Source organism: Pocillopora damicornis, chromosome 6 (assembly GCF_964200805.1).
Source record: "Pocillopora damicornis chromosome 6, jaPocDami1.2, whole genome shotgun sequence".
Taxonomy (NCBI): domain Eukaryota; kingdom Metazoa; phylum Cnidaria; class Anthozoa; order Scleractinia; family Pocilloporidae; genus Pocillopora; species Pocillopora damicornis.
In genome coordinates, this window is record NC_142675.1 from 21,546,544 (window position 1) to 21,562,738 (window position 16,195).

At 36.8% G+C, this 16,195-nt stretch overlaps 2 protein-coding genes across 3 annotated transcripts; one reads left to right on the forward strand and one right to left on the reverse strand.

The window, feature by feature from the left end:
• Positions 1-121: 121 nt before the first annotated feature.
• LOC113678714 (AMP deaminase 2) lies at positions 122-10,489 on the reverse strand. Of its 2 annotated transcripts, XM_089210039.1 has the most exons (15): positions 10,329-10,489; positions 8,838-9,238; positions 8,381-8,573; positions 7,645-7,885; positions 7,088-7,217; positions 6,595-6,726; positions 5,945-6,007; positions 5,141-5,195; positions 4,431-4,671; positions 3,805-3,931; positions 3,057-3,220; positions 2,646-2,766; positions 2,082-2,255; positions 1,504-1,614; positions 122-1,131 (listed from the first exon to the last, which is right to left on the reverse strand). In XM_089210039.1, the coding sequence occupies exons 1-15, from the start codon at positions 10,387-10,389 to the stop codon at positions 979-981; spliced, it is 2,367 nt and encodes a 788-aa protein (XP_089066165.1). In that variant the 5' UTR covers positions 10,390-10,489; the 3' UTR covers positions 122-978. The 2 variants fall into 2 exon arrangements, with proteins under 2 accessions (XP_089066165.1, XP_089066164.1); XM_089210038.1 differs by lacking the exon at positions 10,329-10,489 and having other exon boundaries at positions 8,838-9,389.
• A 1,371-nt stretch (positions 10,490-11,860) lies between these two features.
• LOC113678690 (out at first protein) lies at positions 11,861-16,136 on the forward strand. The gene is made up of 4 exons (XM_027195589.2): positions 11,861-12,112; positions 12,668-12,802; positions 13,675-13,846; positions 14,747-16,136. Exons 1-4 carry the CDS (start codon positions 11,903-11,905, stop codon positions 15,034-15,036), a joined length of 807 nt encoding a protein of 268 aa, XP_027051390.2. The 5' UTR covers positions 11,861-11,902; the 3' UTR covers positions 15,037-16,136.
• Positions 16,137-16,195: the final 59 nt, after the last annotated feature.

Sequence of the window (16,195 nt, forward strand, 5' to 3'; positions counted from 1 at the left end):
GTTGGTGATCATTTCCTTTATTCTCACGACCTAAATGTGTGATTTGGGGTGATTTGAGTTAGAGAAATTGGATGCCAGTCACTCATAGAGGTCAAAAGGTTAAAATGAAAATTACTCTATATGGACTAAAAAATCTTTAATGCAGTTGATTACAAGGAATATATATCCTCTCTTTTTACACTAACTTTTCATATTGTAGCATACTAAATAAAAATAAAATCTCAATAACTCATTTCCATTTCAACTTACATCCCAAAAATACAATTTATGTTTATATCAAAGATGTGTTGACAGTAATACAATTCATAAATTACATTAAAGAGAAAATGATTGAGCAGAAAAAAATGCTCGCAAATAATCTGTTTTTTTGCCTCGGTTATAAGTGGGGACAAATGTTTTAAATAATGGTGGCTGTATGCTCAGGTGACATCTTGCATAATGAGCCATATATCACTTATTGGAAACATAAATAAATCGTGTCTAATATTTTCAAGCAAATGCATGTCAATTGAGTGAACAGTATTTTATCTATAATAATTTCAATACCTTAAGTAAGAATTTTGTATTCCCTATGCCAAAATAATGCTACCACTGTGATCATTACAGTGTGCCAAAGATATTATCATTTTTCAATCTTAGTTCTTTAGCTCATAAAGAAGTTTAAATGAGAGGCATTGATCGATGACTGCTGTCTAATATCAATAAATAAAGTATAATTGTCTCATATACCCTCATTGAATTGATTTTAATATACTTTACTGACTCAAGATCTAAATAATTTCTTTTTCATATTTCTTTTAAAACCCAATTAAGGCTGGGAAAGGGAGCTAGGCCTCTCTCTAGAGTAAATATCTTGGATTGGGCTGGCTTGAGATCTATGATATCAAAGGAAGTTGAACATGTCTGTTACATGTTTAAATGGTGTGATTTGGCGATGTGCATTCGTACATTGGACACATGTTAACAAGCAGACATACACTAGACACGTGCAGCTGTGCAAAGTGTGCTCAGTTCCTCTACCAAAGTCTCGTGACGGAATGCAACCCGAATATCCGGAACATTGGTCTTTGTTACGTCATTTCCGGCAGGTCCTTCTTTGCCATAGTTATCACCAATCCAGTGACGTTTCACCTGTGATGAGTTTACATTATTGTGTGCCAAAAGTAAGTGAAAATCTGGCTCAGGTGGTTTAAAATTGGTGGTCAAAAAAAACATTTAATCTCTAGTTTTGCTGAACTGGGACCAGTGAGTGGTAGAGTGGACAGCTTGAACCAAGGACCACCAGATTATAAGACCAGTACCCTAACCTCTTCCATCACACTACTTCCCCTTGAGTCCAGGAACACAAATTGAGGGCATTCTGAAGTTTTTGCACAGTTTGGTACCCTTCAAACCTCTGTTTCTATTTCCATACAATTACCTTGCAATTGCGATTGTAACACCTTATTAATCATTAAAGGCAAAATTCTCCAAAAAGTCTCTCAAGTCAGAGAAACATCTTACCTTGTTTTCAAAGCCACTCATAACCACACTGTTTCTAGCCAGTTCTGACATGTCACATGGACTGAGTTTCCAAACCTGAGCTGCAATGCTGTACTCCTCCATCAGTGGTTCCTATCAATTTAAAATGGGAATTAAAAGGATCAGTTTCTCCTCAGAATAATAAGTAAACACATAGCCCAGCACAAGGTGAATAAAATATACCCATCAATCACCTTGATGAGAGAATCTGATGTGACACTAAATTCTCATGACTGAAATTAAGAGGACTGTTATTGACCAGGTAAAAGAATGGATATTCTGAGTTTCAATGTCTAGTTTGCTACTAGTAGGATCAGTCACAAGTTTAGAAATGCAGGCTGCCATACAGACATGTCTTGGATAGCCAAAGGAACTTTAAAATTTGGGTAAAGGTGGGTCAGGCAGATGTTAACAACCAAACAGTTTCTTCTCTATCATAAATCTCAAGGTCTAAGGGTCATATTTACAAGCATACTCCTCAATGGTCATGTATGAAGAAACAAAACCAGACAGACTAAAAACCTGGAGACTCAAACATATGGCATCAAAATTCAAACTACCTTTGTAAAATGAAACATGAGGGGATCATCTGTTGACAATGATACCATCAGGCCGCGACCCAGGAAATCTGGGAGAGGATTCCTCTGATAGTTAAGGAAGAGAGAGTTGTTGCTCAGGGGAGACATGGCAATTCCAATCTGAGCCAGGTAGTAGAGGTACTGCAGGGCTGGTACCTGTAAATAAAACAAAATGAACTTCCATGAAACCAAAGCAGTCCATCTTTTAACTATCTTGGGCTGATTGCAAAAATGAAATTCTAGATAAACTCTACAAAAACCAAAGAAGACAACTGCTTGCAAGCTCTACAGATGCCGCTGAGAGATCTCACAAGCAGTAGTTGACCACCAGTAACTGATTTTTATTGAAAACCCTAAAGATACATAACTAATACTTGTGGACAAAAGAAGCACTGCAGGAGTACAGTATTGTGCTGAACAACACAACACAATGACCTGATCAAGTGTTGAACCTGCCCTAATGGGTTGGCTATTGGGGCACCCCTTCTCCCATACACAAACCCAGACTTTGGTTCATAATTTAATAAAATTTGTGAAACAGCAAACCTTCCTAAGGAGAAGACCATGAGAGATGTTCTCAGCCAACATGAATGCTGATACCAAATGATGCGCAGGACCAGCCTCTCCACAATGAGGTCGCAAAACAAATGTGTTAAAACCACGCTCCCTGTGAAAAGCAAACAAATGAGTTCAAACTTACTTTGATTAAAAAAATGATTTTTATTACCAATAACACTTCAAACTTAAAGATTGACCATCAGTTAATTTCTCCTTACAGTAATAATGCTGACTCTTTATTAAGATCACAAGAATAAAGGATATCATTGCCAACCTAAGAAGTTTTGATTGTCAAACAAATTCTCCTTGTCAATAACAAAGAAAATGTACAGAGCAGAGTATGGAGAATATAAAACTGATCTTAGGGTGTAAAGGGTTAATAACAAGGATGAGACCTACTTTCGTAAATGGTTTAGCACCACTATGTTGGAATACATGTAGTAGAGGTAATATGCATAGGGTGGGTTGTCTGTGTTGTTCCAGTCGGCAGGCAAAGGGCTTTTGGTTGAAAACAAATGACTTTCAGCTTTGCTCTCATCATCCACACTGTCAAAGCCAAGAACCTGTTGACAATGAAGTAGAAATCAAAACAGTGATCCTCTCATAGAATTCACAGCTAAGAAATATTAAAAAGAGAGACCTTAGAAAATTAGATGGTGTCAATAGTTGGTCATCTTTTATCTGTCTTACAACATATCCACATCTTTCCTTGATTTTTTTTTTTAATTTCACAAAGTTTTCTCTCGTTTTTTCCCTCTTGTTGCTCTGCTAATGCAAACCTTTGTTAGCATCTTTATAACTGTATGAACAGCAGGCAGATACACAAGTAAAGCTCTTGCTTTACTGTTATACAAAAAATATATTTTAACATATCAAGAGAAATATTGTACTATGAAGACCTTTAAGTTGATAAGGCAAAAAACAAAACTGTAAACAGGAACAATATTTGCTTCCACTTCCTGATTACCAAATGAATACAAATCTCTCATCACAACACACGAAAGATCCCCAGAATGTTCCAAATATTCATACTTCATCATGTTACAGTTGAAAGTAAACACTATATGGGATAGAGAACTTAACAATAAGCACAGAAAGCCCATTTATTTCTGAAGACAACTAAATATGAGTTGCTCTTGACTAATACCTGAGTAAGAAATTTGTGAAGGTCTGGGTGTGCCTGTGGATTGACTGTGGCCTCAAATAATGGATGGAAGATGTTCTCCAACATCTCTTGAAAATTGTTCACAATGTTCTTTGATCGATAGATATCACTAAAATGAAAAAGACAAAACAGAATACAGTCAAATTCAACGATTAGATTAGACTTTATATTGATTATCAAGTGTCATCAGATCAAAGCCAAAATAATCATAATCACCATAGCCAATCATAACAGGGGAAAACACCAGAAAGGGCCAATGAGAACTCAGAGCAGACAATCATAGTTGGCTCATAGTGCAAGAAAAACTGAGGGACCAAGTTGCACTTTAATACAGCATTAATGACTGGTTGGTTTTCTAGCCCAATTGCTAGAGTAAGGCGATGCAAAGCTAATGGAATTCTTGATTTCTTTCAATAACCAGTTGAAAATTGCTCTTTGAATAGTATTTTGCTTTTTTGGGAGGCCAACTCATTTTAACTCAACTAGGTTCTGTTGTTCTGAAAAAAAACAATACTGTAATGAAATTGATTTGAAAAAGGCTTCTGATGATATTCTAGACAGAGGTGTAAAATGTGGATAGTACCTTTAGTTAAAATAACACTACTTACTACAGTCGAGGAATTTGAATGAGCCAGCGCACATTGTCTGAATACATGTCATGTTGAACTGCCCAAGAAGCCAGGATATCCCATTCATTCTTTGCTCTCCCATAAATGGATATCCTGTATTCAGCATTCTGATATTTGCTTTCTTCTAAATCAGCTATGACTTCCTTCAACATCTCCGCAAAGTAACGGCCATTGATGTGATTGTCTGTCTTGAGAAAGATCTCCCTCAACCTGCTTTCACCTAGGGGCAAAAAAATATCACTGAGCTACCAAACAAATTCACAAATGACAACCCTCCCAGCAGTGACCAAAAAGGAATTTCACCTCACCTTTAAGTTGGCTTATAAATACATTTTACAGCAGAAAGGTTGGGGGATATTATTTGATTCAATACAAATTTTTTGGAGCTAAAATTGTAAGAATTGTATTGTGGGCAGTATAGAGAATTAACTTTAACCCTTTAACTCCCAAGATCTCATCAGTAAATCTCCTTACTGTCTGCGTAATTATTCTCATTATAGTAGTTTGGGGAATCTGGTAACAGATCAATTTGTAATCCCATAATTGATATTTTCCTTTATTCTCATCACTTGTCTGCCTGATGTTGTATAGATAGAGTAAGGAGAAATTCTGTCTTCATCACTAATGGGAGTTAAAGGGTTAAGATCTTGGGGAGTGAAAGGGAAAAAAAAGAGAAGCAAAAGTCAAACCTATGGGGTTGTACTTGGTGTTGAACTTGTCAAAGCGGTGGAAAGTGTTCCTGTCCTGAAATATATAAAGCATGTAATTGTAAAATATTCCAAACTGGTTATTACGAGTACATTGGTGTTTTAACATCAGTATATTCATATTCTCCCGTACTCTTCTCTATGTCTTTTGCTTGGTAATAACAGGAAGAATTTGTCAAAAAGTCAAAGCTTCTTTGGTCAGAGATCATTTCCTTTAATCTCATTATCTTAACCCTCTAAATCCTAAGAGTGACTAGCATCTAATTTCTCCCTACAATTCACTCCTGAATCACATATTAAGGTCATAAGAATAAAGGAAATGGTCAACAGGAAAGAAACCTTTTGATTGGCAAACAAATTCTCCTTGTCAGCACCTTAGGAAATGTATAAAGAACAGAGTGGAGAATATGCTTACTGATGTTAAGGAGTAAAGGGTTAATGAATGATTTAGCAGTATTAAAACTGTAGGGAGGAATTAAATGCTGGTCACACTATCTTTTTACAGCTGCATTAAATAATGTTAGGGTTCAACTTTGAAAAAAATTGTGAGCTAGTCGAAGTTTCAGTTGCATCAGAAGTCACTAACTAAAGGATATTGCCTCTCTCGCTGGATTGCTTGCTAATTTCAATGGCAGGTTATTCATTTTTCTTCAGAGACCATCAAGTAGGGATATCTTATTCAAAGTAACGATCCATCATAATTATCTTTCTGAAATAACAGAATACAAGACTGACAGAGAATCTAAAAACAAGATAACATATACAATATTGAATCAATACACTCACAGCATGTACATCCAATCTGTCAACACTTAGATCATATGGGGTCAGCTTCAACATGGCAAAGACCTGATGAAAAATCAAGAATCACTCATATGAGGCCTATAATATCTGCAATGCATACAGTGTACAAAGATGTAGGCTTCTGATAAAAGCAACTCAAAAAGTTTAGGGGTCATATCTTTTCTAAGCATACAGATAAAAAATGACATATATCGCAATGTACAATGCACATATCCTGTAACTGATCAAGAGTAGAAGTTTTATTGGTTTGCATTATCCAGATTTGAAAGATACCACAAGCGAAAAATCTTTACACAGACTCTAATTACCTATCATTTGAAGAATTTTCTCCCACTTTGCACTTATGGTAATTATTAGGTTTTTTCTTTGCCCCACATTCATGAAAAACGTTTACCAACATCATCTCTAATAGGAAGCCTTTAACACAGCTAATCCTGGCAGAACGCAAGATGTTTGACTCACCTAACTGACCAATGAGTTGTCATGACCGATGCTAAGCTGGAAGAGGATAAAACTGCCAAAAGGCATAAGGTTTGAATCCTCACAAAGGACTCTATTTTTTTTCTTTCTCCCCTTTAATCAAAAAATGTTTCACATCTTTCCCTAAGAAATCACATACTTCACATCCTTACCTCTCGTAATGTGATCTCCCTTCCTTCATGGACCGTAACTAAATCCTCAGCGTTATACTTCATTTTCCTTTTTATAAAACGCAGCAAGTGTTTCTGATTCATACAGGATGCTCCATGTACATGAGTGTCAACCTGAAGTTAACCATCCAGCCACACACATCAGTGACAATACTAGCCTTAAACCAGTATACCATATTTATTTGATTAAGTCCTCAGCCCCAAATAAATTGCAATTTGCCCCCCCCCCCCCAACCAAAAAATTAAAAATGAAGTGCACAAGAGGAATATTGATTATTCAATCCCCAATTTCACTTTCTATGCTACATCATCTTGTTTCAACCTTTGCAGAGATCATTGTCAAACTCCCATGAGCTACTTCCCAGTTCAAGCTACATACTGTCATAAATAAAACCTTGACCAACAAGAAAGTTAATCCAATACATAGCTACACATTAGCACACAAGAACATGCAAGATCAAAGAACTTGACAAACCTTTCTAACATTGTAAAAGTCCCTATGTGGAACATCCTTCATAGCTGCTAGTTCCCTGTTCTCATTTAGCAGGGAATGAAGACTGTGTCGGGAATCTAGGTACTTCAAACGTCGGTGCGCAAATGACTTTCTGAGAAAACACAAAAATATAATACAGCCAGAGTAAATTAATATAGCGTCTGAGTGATCGTAATTGTATCAAACATTTTTTTCAGGCCAAAACATACCTAGTGACAAGAATCTTTCTTTCTCCATCCCCCCCTTCTAAAATCAGACTATAATGCCTGCTTTCTGACTACAAAAAAATTCCTGGCTTAATAACTGTTTACATAACCTTGTAATTCTCTCTTCTGGTTATTGCGCATTTTCCCATGAATTTCTTAGGAGAATTTGATGATTAACAAGTGTGAAAACCCTCTGGTTGATAGATGTATTTATTCCAGACCATAACCTTTTTGATTGATATTAAATTGATCTAACAAGGAGAAATTAGATGCTGATCACCTCTGGAATAAAAGAACAAAATATATATGGTTTGCTCATAATAAGCTACTTACATAGGTCCATGAGTTGATAGAGCCAGGAGAATGTTTTGATCTTCAAAAAATTCCTGGAGATTTGGAGCAGGGTGTGTTACTGGTTGGGCTGAGTCACTGACAGTAAAATCACTGGTGACGTCTCTTTTACAAGCTGTGATATGGTAGACACCATCAATCATCTCAAAGATATACCCACAGTCACCAGGTACCTCAATGTCAAATGGTGACTGAATTGAAAATGGCTGTAGAAGGCAGGTGTCTTAGAAAAAAAATTTGAGAATAAATTTAGTCGGATAAAAGGAAACACCAGATGTATCTTATGGCATTTCAATGTCATTTCTTAAGCTCTAATATCATGCCTAATTCTAAACACTGAGTAACAGCAAACACTTTATGAAACAAACACTGGCTACCAAAAGTGATCAACATGTAACTTCTCTCTATAGTCTCCATACATTGTCTATAAAAAATGTAATATGAAAACTTAAAATTGTCATGTACACGTTGTCATCTTGATTCAATACCAAGTTCTTGAAACTAATTTACTGGAAAAAAGTTCAACAGCTAGAATGGAGAATTAACAATCAGATCTTGGGAGTTGAAGGGTTAACCATTAATTGGCCAGAACACAGATAATTCTCTCAGTGTCTCTTAACACTCTTGAGTATATACGGGTACTAGCAGACCATGAATAAACTTTAAGTTAACGAAATGCTTGAGGGAACCTTGCATTCCAAGCTGGGGGAGTACCTACCTAAATCGTCATCAATGGAATGTCTCTTTAAGTGAAAGTACTGAGCCTCTGTATCAAAATCTTCATGCACAGTCTTCAGTTTCCGAGCAGTTGTGGAACAAAAGCTTTGCATGCTCATGGCCATATACTTTGATCTGATGAACAAGGCCTCTACTAGGAGCTTGGCAGCCTGCTGCAGCTCATCAATGGACACCTGAAACAAAACAAATTTTATTGCTGATTCATGAGTTGGAAGCTGTTGAGCAAGTACTCCTCGAGAAGCTAGAGCACTGCAAGTTAATCCTTTGACTCCCACGAGTGATTAACATGCAATTCCTCCCTAAAATATTCACATAATATCCTTTCACCACGGTTATTTCGTGGCATTTGTAGAAATCTTTAGAAACCGAAAGTTACTCAACTACGGCTAGAGCTGGTAGACTACATGCACGTGCACTGTCCAAATATATTTACATACCCCGCTTATATCTCCGCCGGAAATAGAGAGCCTTTGATAAAAAGGAAGTCGCTCTGCACCATAGCCTAGCTCATCGTCTTTATCTTTCTTCAAGGCTTCCTCTATCTCTGAGAAATCATCTGGAGTTAAGCTCTCTATCATCTTGGACTGTTGTCTTTCCAAGTCAATTTCTTCGTTTTTCATTTCAATCTGCTCTATGGGATGGCGAGGAATTTCAAATGGATGACACCAAAGACCCTCTTTTTTGTGTGAATCCCTTGATACTTCCGCCTCATCTTGAAGGACCCCCAATGTCTCTTGCAAAGTTTGGAAAACATCGTGGTTCTTCGCTGCGACAACCTGCCCGACAACTGCTGCAAACTTTGAAGGTCCAGAGAAAAATCGATGCCGCCTGGCCGAATCTGGAGAGAAAACATGTTCGTTTGAGCGAGAAGTCTCGGAAGTTTCGTTGGATTTCACTGGAAATCCGAGAGAATTTGGACGTTCGGTTCGGACTTGTTCACTACCATCTTCTACTGCACGGTTGTCAGCCATTTTATTGAATTATTATGTAACGCAAGCTGCAATTGGTTTAAATCGGTCAAGAACTTCCAACGAATGATCTTATTGGCGTAGCCATTCAAGCAGATATGTCAATAACAGTCCATAACACGAAATGTACGGGTAAACATCTTACATGCCCGATTGAGAGAGTTTATCCGAAACTAATTCCTAAGCCAAACAGATCGCAATTATTTAACTTACCCCTGAGACACACTTGTGAAAATAACATTTAATTTTAGGAAAATAGTGGGTCAAGATGTGTGTTTGACTTCTTCACGGTACATGTAACTTGTTGAGCGAAAAAAAAACAATCGCCCTTCTCAAGGGAGTTTAGACAAGAAAAGAATAATTCTTTAGATAAAATTTGATGTCATTAGAATTAGGGAACGATAGCTCAAATAGCGTCACTAAGACGTATGAATAATGAAAGGATTTTACGAATTCTGTAGGAAGCATGAAATTTGACGACAAAGATCCATCGCTTTGCCGAAGGAAAAATCTTGAATTCAACCCGGTCTTGATGAATAACCTAAGTGAGCAAGCAGCGCTGGCAAATGTAACCGGTTCACGGTTAATTTCTTTTCAATAAATTTGCGTCTTCAACTCAAATTTAACGAATAATTTTCGTCAGAGACGCAAGAGGAGAGGATAGATTCAGAGCATTTAAATTTAACCTTAAATTTTTTCAACTTCAGACAAATCTCGATCGATTCCAATAATACTTTTGATTTTTATCGCTCATACCAATTCGCCGTATCGGTAGAAATTCCCCAGTGCCTTTCCTGGTAATTTTGAAGAGCACAGAATATGAATTTGAATAAAAACATGTGATTCCAGACGTTAAATCTAAAAATAATTTACATCGAAAGGGACGATCGACCGATTTAACTTCGTTACTGACAAATAGGCGTCAAAACCGAGAAGAAAGTAACGTCTCGATTTGTTTACCTTCAACATCTCCAACGTGGTCTCCTAATTCGTTAGCTGCTAGAGCCTCGTTTTGTTCCATTATATCAAGATCGAGCGACTGCGACGATTTTCTCTCGCCACTATAACAAGTACGTAGTTCTCAATGGGCGGCCGATCGGTTGCTTTCCTGGTGAGGTACCTCGATCGCATGTTCCAGTGACCGGAAGTCACGCTAACTTCATAAAAACAACACCAGTGATTATAGTTTGGTATATTCACCAGTATTGTTGCTATTTTCAAATTTAATGTCTGTTTTTGAAGAGAAAAACAAAAAGTAGGAAAAAAAAGAATTTGAGTAGGTTTTCATTTTTCAGAGAGTCTCTTGCCCCGAGGGCGTTTGGGAATATTCTTAATAGTGACATTGACCAATGACCACAACAGATACCAAAAATAGCAGACAGGTCAAGGTGAAAGGATTGGTCGGACAGAAAGAATCAAAACACTCCCGTCACAAAAATAAATCCTAATCATTTATGCAGGAATGTACAATTACGTATCATATATGAATATATTTAAAGATATGCTTAGTTAGCGCAAGCAGGAGCCCATTATGGCAAGTGATTTTGCATTTGTGTTTCTGTTTTAACAGAGGGAAGTGGTGCTTCTAGTTTTCCGTTGGTTTTTTTTTTTTTTTTTTTTCGCTTTTCAGTTCAAATGGAACTTTTCTTTATCTCCCTAGTATAGTTTTAATGAATAAGAGGGACTTAAAAAATTCATCTTGCTCCAGGGGTTCAGTTATAGTGGAGCGGAGGAGTGAGAGGAGTTTCCGCTCTGCCACTGCCACCGTTTATTATTTCGCTCCGTTTAGCTAACAAAACGCTTAAAACAGGCTAGAAAAAGTTCGGACAGGACAAACAAAAATATAAACAGGACAAAAACAAACAAACAAACGTTATTAAAGTTTGAATAGAATAAAAAACTAAGAGCAAAAAATGAGGACAAAATGATTAATAAAGAGCAACAGAATTCCATTGGCTATTCATTTCCTCTTATAATTGCTTCATTGGTAAACTTGTTGTTGGCTTTTTCAAGTACATATGCAAAGTTGGAATGTGCGAAACAACAGGAAACAGGAAAGCGTTTCGCAATATCTGCAAAGAGTTAGCTGTACAATCCCTGCAGTAAATAGTTAAAGTCATGATAGAAAGACATGCATTTCATGGTAAAGATTGGGAAGGGCGGTAGAACTGCGGATACCCGAGCTAGAGAGATGGAGTCCGGGAGATGCAAACTGACTGGAATACCTAATAGAATCAAGCGCAAGTATGTCAACCCTTACATATTATCTGGCAGTCTCCCAGGTACAAGGTGAATTTCCCAGTCTCCATTATGAGCATGAAATCTCACCTTATTTCTACTTTGTCTGAATTTTTCAGCTTCCAAATTCAAGCTGGTTTTCATTTTCTTGCTGAACGATGAAGCGACCGTCAGATTGGATGATTTCGAGATTGGTATTCCTGCAATTGCAAGAAAGTGGTATTCCTGTGCTGAGAGGAAGAAATATTGAACTCGTCCCATTCTTCTGTCATCAATGCTTGCGCGATTTCTCCCTAATGGCGATCACACACTTTTGGCTGTCGTTTCTTCTTTTTCCTGCATTTCTGGTCCAAAACGGTAGTTTTACTCTAGTTGTTAACATTAAATCAAAGGATGGTGAGATAGTGCAGCAGACTTTTTCCGCAGATCCCGAAAAAGACTTCGTTACCATCGATTACAAAAGTAACGAGAATAGGTTCGTTTCAGTGTACATCGACTTCCGTCAGGTATGTGTCAAAGCTTCCCTTTTAAAGATATTTTTCTAAGCTCTATATACAATATCATTGTCCATTAGAATCAAAGACTGATAGAATTTTTAAAATCATTTCTACTGTGTTGTACACAACGATTCATAAAGCATATTTAGGGGGCCTCTTTCTTTCCGATCTGTTCTTTCGGCATGAAACGTTTATAGGTTCGTAAAGTTTATTGACTTTAGTGGGACTGAAAATTGTCGAATTGCTTCAAACCAATCTGCCGATGGCTGTGATTTCCATTTTGCGTGCTCTTGAGATTTTAGACTTAAGTTAATGAGAGGAAAGATAATTGTTTGGGTATTTTTCAGTTTGGAGAGTTCTTTTGTTAATTGACATAATAGTTTTGTGAATTCTTACCTGAATTTATAATATCCATGGAGACATTGTAGACATCTTTACAGGGAGCATGTAGAGCATGTCTTACTGATTTCTCCAAAAAAGGAAGAAAGAAACTTCAACAAATAAAATTAGACTGTCTCAACCACGTGAATACTGTTCATATTTTTGAAATTATTTTTCTCATAGAAACGAAAGATATTTCAAGTTATTGTCCTTGGAGAAATGGATAAAGCAGAGAGTTCTTATGAAGCCATGTGCTTTGTAGCTGAACTCAAAGAAGAAGAATTCATATCATCAGATGCTATGTCAAAACTCAGACAGGTCAGTTCCTGAAAAATCATTGCATTCCATGACTCAGGGGTTAGTTTGTCCTGGCTGTATTGTTGCAGCTAGAATACATACATGATATATGGAAGATAAAGGGGCCTAAAGTATTGGCTGGTGCACTGATCTCTGCCTTGGAACTTCTGGTTTTAGGCAGCAGCCAGGTCTCTGAGTTTTGGTCCTATGGCATAGCACTTAAACTGTGGTTAGGATACAGCAGCATGATTTTAACCCCTTTTCCATTGGAGTGACTAGCCTGTAATATCTCCTCACAGTATTTGACCCCTAAGCACACATCAAGGTCATGAGAATACAAGAAATGATCATCAATTTAAGAAGCTCTTGATCATTAAACCAGTTCTCCTTGTCAGCCCCTTAAGAAATGTATAGAGAACATTGTAGAGAATGTGCATACTGATGTTAAGGTGTAAAGGGCTATTTTCACTGACTCTCTTCAGAAAGGTTCTCTCAAACCTTGAAAGAATCAGACATTTATCTGAAGTGTTACACCATTCCAAGAATTGTTTAGGTTTTCTTGAGTAGTAAATGAGATTTGTGACCATTGGAATTTTAATACTTATTGGGTATGTACTGGTCTGTTAAAGTCTGTGTGTAGCAGCCAGGCATTTACCCTTGAAAAATACTTCTCTCTCAGTGCCTTTCTTCTCCTGAGAGTAAAAATGACTTTTGGGAAACTGTTAGGGAGGGTAACATCGCAATGGACTTAAGTATGGCTGGGAAATTAGGAACAATCCATGTTGTTTTTAATGCTACTGAAATGTGTAAGAACTGACTGGATACTGGCTGACTGCCATCCTAATGAGTGCCATTTTTTTTATTAAAAACTTCACTTTGAATTTTTTTTTTAGAAAAACCCAAGTACAATCAGGGTTCCTGAAGAGGATGTTGCCAGTGAATCTCACATCATGGATCATGTGGTTTTTCTGGATGCAAATGTAACAGAAGGAACCATCGATCAGCTATGCAAAGATGCTGGAAAAGTGCTCTTTAGTGGAACTAACACAAAACTTCTGTTATTAGGTATGTGGTGTAAGGTTCAAGTCTGCTCTTGTCATAAGCTCATGACATATTTCTTGAACCTCATTTCAGAGTGGTATGGGCTATAGAAAAACTAATTTTGAAAGCTCCTTGTTTGCCCAGAAGTAGTTGATGTTAAACTTCTCTTCAAACTATCAGCACAGAATAATACAGAAAAGGCTAACTTTTGAGGTAGAATACAATTTTTTCATATTCCACAAAACTCCATGAGAATAGTTTACAGAGGAAGTGAAACACAGCTAGAAGTGGGACTTTCTAAATGAATCTGATCTGTAAGGGTGAATGGTTATTTAACAGAAAAATTATCTATTTACCAATTAGGTAATGAACTTTAGATTTCTATTATGTGATAGTTAATAAAGGGGGTTAGGCTGGACAATTTGGTTTTTGATGTGTTGAGCTTTAGCCCTTCACCAGAGTCTTTCCCATTCATTCTGACAAAGGATTAATGCTTGAAACTTCAACTTTTGAAACTGTTTGTGATTGCCAATTTATATTATCAACTCATTTGTTAACCTTATAACTCCCAGGTCAAATTTGTAATTCTCTTTACAGTCAACCATACAATTCTTATAATGTTAGTTCAGAGAATTTAGTATTGGATCAACTAATTATCCCCAAACTGATATTTTTCTTAACTCTCATCACTTATCTGGTTGATATTGTATTGATATTGTAGGGAGAAATTCTGTCTCGGTCACTCATGGGAGTTAAAGGGTTAAAAGCAAATTATCTTACATACAATCAAATTTTTTTTAAATTTGAATCTACTAGTTGCTCAAAACTGAACTAGAAGGAGGGCTCACAGTTTTCTTTTCTTTTCTTTTACAACCCCATACTGGTAGGATACTCACTTAAACTATTATCATTATCTTTGAATAGGAAATTCAACCCGAGAAGATCTTGATGAACTTGAGTTGGCATCACAAGATCAAACTGGCTTTTCAAAGGTGCTAAAGCCATGTAAAAATACACCAGAACTGAGTGCAGAGTGCATCTGTAGAGTTGAAGTATGTCTAAGTTGGTATCCCTGTCACTTGAAACTCTGTCAGGGGGAAGATGACAATGGACAACTAACAGAATACTGTTGTGGAATCAAAACTTGTGGAAAATGCTATGAATTTGACTTTTATGTTGGGGAAAGGCGACAATGCTTTTGGGATACAAATTAATTATAATTTTATCTTTTACAATGGATAAATCAGTGTAAAATAATATTGTTAGTTGTGTATATTGATCAGAAGTGTTAACACTTGAAATTGTGTTTTGTAAATGTATTTATAAAGCCAAGCTTGGAATTTTCAAAGAATCAATGACTCAGAATTTTCCTTTAAAGTAGGACCAGATCCCTTACTGACCATTCAGATAGGATAAAGGAAACATTTATAAATAACAACTTGGCAAATTTGCAATCTCTCTTTTTGCTCAGCAAGCAAAGCATGCTATGAGATACTGGCAGAGTGACTTTTGTTTAAACATGCAAGATATTTGAGCAGATACAAGAGGAAGGTTTTCCCAGTCTCTTACAGTTTGTTTCCCTTACAGTTGGTGCACCCTGCATGTCTCTAAACAATTGTGCCAGTTTCCTTTGCGAAGGGAGCAGGGAGTGCTAAAATACACCTGTCAAGTCTGCCTGTATTTCAAATAGGATGCTCTGGATCGGGATTACTGATCCCCTTGGGGGTAGGTTAGGCAAATCACTGGCTCTCATTGGCACTGGGTTATAAGTTACCAAGCTACAAGAAATTGGCTTGCAAGCTGATCAATTTGTTCCAGGCCCCTCACTTGCTTTTCTCCTGCAAACTGGCTGATTGTCTGCTGTTGCAATGAAAGCCGACTCACTAGCCTCCTGTCCTTTACATGATTGAAGCCATGTGAAAACCAGGTCGAACATTAATTATGGCATAGCAATCAATAAATTCCAATTCATGGTTAAACTTTCTTGATTTCTTGGTTTGAAAACTGTATGGTCTTTTACTGGGAATGTTGGTCACTGTAAAGATTACTTATAACAAAAAAAGTTTATTTAATTTTAATACTCTAATGGTTTTAATTGTCTTAATTTATTAATTTGCAAAACTTGTTTTGCATTTTGGGGCCTGATTAGCTCAGTAAACAGTTGGAATGTGTAGTTGGAATATGTTTGTTGTGAACAGAAGACATTTTCTACTTTTCTGTTAAATTTATCATAGGATTACATTAGAAAAGTGGGCATACTCAAAGTTTAAATTGAAGATGGTTTTAAGCTTAAAAAAAAAGTCTTCACCACAAATATTCCGTGTGCAGAGTATTACTTAAACGTACACTTACCAGTTGGTGTGTTTAACTTAA